The 3,922-nt window shown below is 34.8% G+C and overlaps 1 protein-coding gene across 1 annotated transcript; it reads left to right on the top strand.

Moving 5' to 3' along the window:
- The first annotated feature begins 1,811 nt into the window (after positions 1–1,811).
- On the top strand, positions 1,812–3,368 carry LOC140759910 (probable WRKY transcription factor 40). Its single transcript, XM_073096604.1, has 4 exons — positions 1,812–1,937; positions 2,032–2,346; positions 2,447–2,563; positions 2,815–3,368. The coding sequence occupies exons 1-4, from the start codon at positions 1,863–1,865 to the stop codon at positions 3,148–3,150; spliced, it is 843 nt and encodes a 280-aa protein (XP_072952705.1). The 5' UTR covers positions 1,812–1,862; the 3' UTR covers positions 3,151–3,368.
- The last annotated feature ends 554 nt before the right edge of the window (positions 3,369–3,922 follow it).

Below are 3,922 nucleotides of genomic sequence, written 5' to 3'. Positions count from 1 at the left end.
CATCACACAGGAATATAAGTTAGAAAATAAATAATAAAAGAAGATTGATGAAATTTAAATTATAATCTCTATAAAAAGTGGCTCCGATACTCTAAAAGGACCAATAATCTTGTGATATAAATTGACTTTAAATTGCACTTTGACCTAAATACTAGTGTTCCTACTAGTGCTCAAGAAAGAAGGATTTGTTAGTAAAAAAAAATCATAAAGGCATTTTTGAAAAAGTTCAAAATATCAATTTCAACAAAAATCATAACACTTTTAAGATTGTAATTGAAACTTAGATAAAAAAGAAAATCCAAAATTTTGTACATATCTACAAAACTATACTTTCTTTTTTTATTGAAAATTTATATGAGTAAAATCACAAACCACAGTGGGTCAAAGTAAACGCATAGGTCAGTGGTCATCGTAAATTCTAAACTCAATTACATTGTGCTCCGACAAACTTTGACTCGATATTATTTTACCTCCTCAACTAACAAAGTGTGCAAATTATCCCTTATTATATCTAAAAAGTAGCACTCGGCATCTCTTTATAGGTGTGGATATTAAAATATTTTAAATACTCTAAGCGCAAATAATACACTTTAATATAATAGAGGAGACAAAGTGACGGTGAGTCAAGATTTAAATAAAAAATTAAACGTAAATTAACGTACAAGAAGCTATTAATTCACAACTACTATTTTCACTACAGTACGCAATTAATTGACGCGGTTTAATTACCCCACAGTTATTAGTTGAGAAAGCTATTACTTACGACTCCATTGTCATCTAGTTCTCAAGGTCAAGGTCAAATTCAAGATCATGGATCCTAGTCCTCATTACTTCCTTAACCTCCACCTAATCACAGTTTAAAAATTAATTAATACCTGCATCCCTGCTCCCCATCTTAATCCATAGTGTTTATGAGATAGTGAGAGCCAATCCTTAAAAAATGAATGATCCCATAAAATATTTTTTAGGGATATTCCTTTCATCTCATCTCTAGTCGAGTAAAGTAAGATTATTGTGCATCAACCCAATCCTTATACTTAATCAGAGAAATGAATCTTGATTTCCACATCCAAACCTTCTTCTTTTTTTCTTGTTTTTTTGGGAAATAAGACATCCAGTTCTGCTGATGGTAAACATGGAAGATAGCAACAGTATCAAATTGGAGATCCCTCGTTACCAACCAGAGTGTGAATCTATTAAAAAAAAGTTCAGTAAAAAACTTCAGACCAAGAAATAGGCAGTCAAGTAGTAGCTCATTTCAAACCATTTTCACAAATGTGATCTTCTCACTCAATCTTCCTGATTAGTATGCATTTGTCGTCGTATTAGTCTTTAGTCCATGTTTTCGGCCAGCTAGCTATTCTTTTGTTCATTGTAAGTTTCCAACCAAAATAATCCTAAAAAAAAGAAACTAAAAGTAAGCAACTAAACAACTAAATTGATCGAAGGATTGATAATATAGAATAAGAAAAACATGAAAGAATTCAAAAAGTGCACAGAATGATATGAAAAAGAGAAGTAAATTAACTATTTGAAACGTGACTAAACGAGAAAAGTAGCTTGGTAGCCAAGTCAAGTCCAAAAACCTCTCAATTAAATTATCTCCTTTTCTTTGTCTCCTTGTTGAATAGGTTGAAGTCGGCGCCCACCCTTAGACTAAATATCTTTTTACAAGACTACTTCAATACGGAGTTAGAAATGGTTTCCTCCTTCCTGTAGAAGAAAACGGATGACGTTGAGACAAATGATGTCAAATAGTGCGTATAATTCTTTACTTATTTCCTCATATCGATTCCTCTAAGTTCTCCTCTTCTATATAAGAGGCTTCGTTTAGGGCTCTCCCATATATCTTGCAGTTGCTCATGGATTCCTTCCTCAGTCTCGAGCTCGGCGTCACACCATCCGATAAGGTTGAAGGGATCGTAACGACAATAGAGGTAGGTTCAGAGATGTTTGACTACTTTCTTCGAAGCAAGCTTAACTGCATAGTTCTGATGTTATATATAACATGTCTAACGTGTTGGATAATAGATTAGAGCTCTCGAAGCCCAGGTGAATCAAATTACCGAGGAGAACAAGAGCCTGAGGGAGATGCTTAGCGTCGTATGCACTAACTACGCCGCTTTGCAAAGCCAGTTCATTGATCTTGCCAGCAAATCTCCCTTCGGAAGAGAAGAAGTTTCGCCGACGAGGAAGAGGAAGAGCGAGAAGACTACTGAGACGAATTATGATGGGATCGAGAATAATGCGTCGAGCGAGGATTTATGCAGGCGATCTAGGGAATTAGAACCTGAGAGAAAAGTGAAGAGGGTTTACGTGCGAACGGATCCCTCAGATTCGAGCATGGTGAGCTTTAAACACCAGAAAAAAGAATTAGGATTAACATCTTGGAAGAAAAAAAAAGTTAATTAACATGGTAGTCTCTTCTTCTTTGTGGTGTTATTAGGTGGTCAAAGATGGATACCAATGGAGGAAGTATGGGCAGAAGGTGACCAGAGACAACCCATCTCCTAGAGCCTACTTCAGATGCTCTTTTGCACCTTCTTGTCCTGTGAAGAAGAAGGTATGTCTATACTATTTACTAGTTAGTTATCCATATACAAAAATAAACAAGAATTTTAAGAGGTATTTATCCATATACAAGCATCCAGTGTTTTGATATATATATATATATATATATACACACACACACAAACACAGGTAGATAAGAGACTTCAGAAGAGTACGCGTGCATAAAAATAAATAAGTAACATAGGAAATAAGCCTCATGATATCATTTTAATGAGTTTTGATCACATCTTGCTTCTCCATTAGGTGCAAAGAAGTGCAGAAGATCGATCAATCCTCGTAGCAACCTACGACGGCGAGCATAACCATGGCAATTCCTCAACCTCCGGCTGTGACAGCTCACTTCCATGCCCACTCTTCGTAAGCTCTTCAAATCAAACCATCACTGTCGATCTCACGCGCGATCAAAACCTGCAACCGGACGTCCGAGCCACCGGTTCCGCGGAGATGGCATCGCCGGAGTTCCAGCGGCGTTTGGTCGAACAGATGGCGTCGTTGTTGACGAGAGATCCGGACTTCACGGCCACACTCGCTGCTGCAATCTCTGGAAGGTATTCTCGACGACCACCAGACGAGTTTTAGCAAGTGAGTTAGCGTGAGTTCGTTAGTATGATCTTTGGGAGAGGAAAGGAATGTATCTGTGGTCGTGTAAATAGAATTTTGACCAAGAAAGAAGAAGCAAGAAAGAAAGAAATATAGTCTGAGATCAGTTAGCGAAGATATTTCTGCTTGGACTTCTGCAAAACTATGGACTGACTGAGAAATTTGAGTTATTGGACTTACAAGTTTGATATGCCCCATCTTGAAATGAATTTGTTAGAATTAAAAACAATTATAAATATCATTCTTTTTTTTCTTTTGATCAAGCAAAAATAAAAAATATATATATATATCATTCTCTAACAATTTAAAGCTCATTTTATTTTAAATAACTTTTATGTGCACCTTCTATATGCAAATTAGATTAAGATCAAGTTTATGCATATTTTGGTATTTGGTATGGTACAAAGTAATGATTAAATGATGTTGGTTATTCTTATATTGCTCCTATCAGATGTATTAGTTCTAATATATTAAATAATTAATTATATTTTTACCCTTCAAACTATCCTTCAATATCATTTTCATATCCTGGAAAAAAAAAACTGGACACATATATTCTTTAAATTATTTAATTATGTCACTAAATCCTCTCTATTAAAAATTATGTTAGAAAAATATTAAAAAATGACCAACTAATCAAATGTACAAAATGTCCTTATTTTCTCTTCCCCTCTTGTTAGAAATGGATATTAAAAGAATAGAGAAGATTGAAGATATTTTTGTCTATCTATTAAGTTAGTCAAAATTTTAA

Source organism: Typha angustifolia, chromosome 5 (assembly GCF_048772165.1).
Source record: "Typha angustifolia cultivar Huaian chromosome 5, ASM4877216v1, whole genome shotgun sequence".
Taxonomy (NCBI): Eukaryota; Viridiplantae; Streptophyta; class Magnoliopsida; order Poales; family Typhaceae; genus Typha; species Typha angustifolia.
The sequence above is the reverse complement of the archived record's forward strand: the minus strand, read 5'-3'. Positions and strand labels throughout refer to the sequence as shown.

Bases quoted from the DNA above. Each gene is read 5' to 3' on its own strand.
- LOC140759910 (XM_073096604.1), top strand. From the start codon at position 1,863: ATGGATTCCTTCCTCAGTCTCGAGCTCGGCGTCACACCATCCGATAAG. The intron at 1,938-2,031 runs GTAGGTTCAGAG...GTTGGATAATAG, and splicing joins GGATCGTAACGACAATAGAG to ATTAGAGCTCTCGAAGCCCA. The intron at 2,347-2,446 runs GTGAGCTTTAAA...TGGTGTTATTAG, and splicing joins ATCCCTCAGATTCGAGCATG to GTGGTCAAAGATGGATACCA.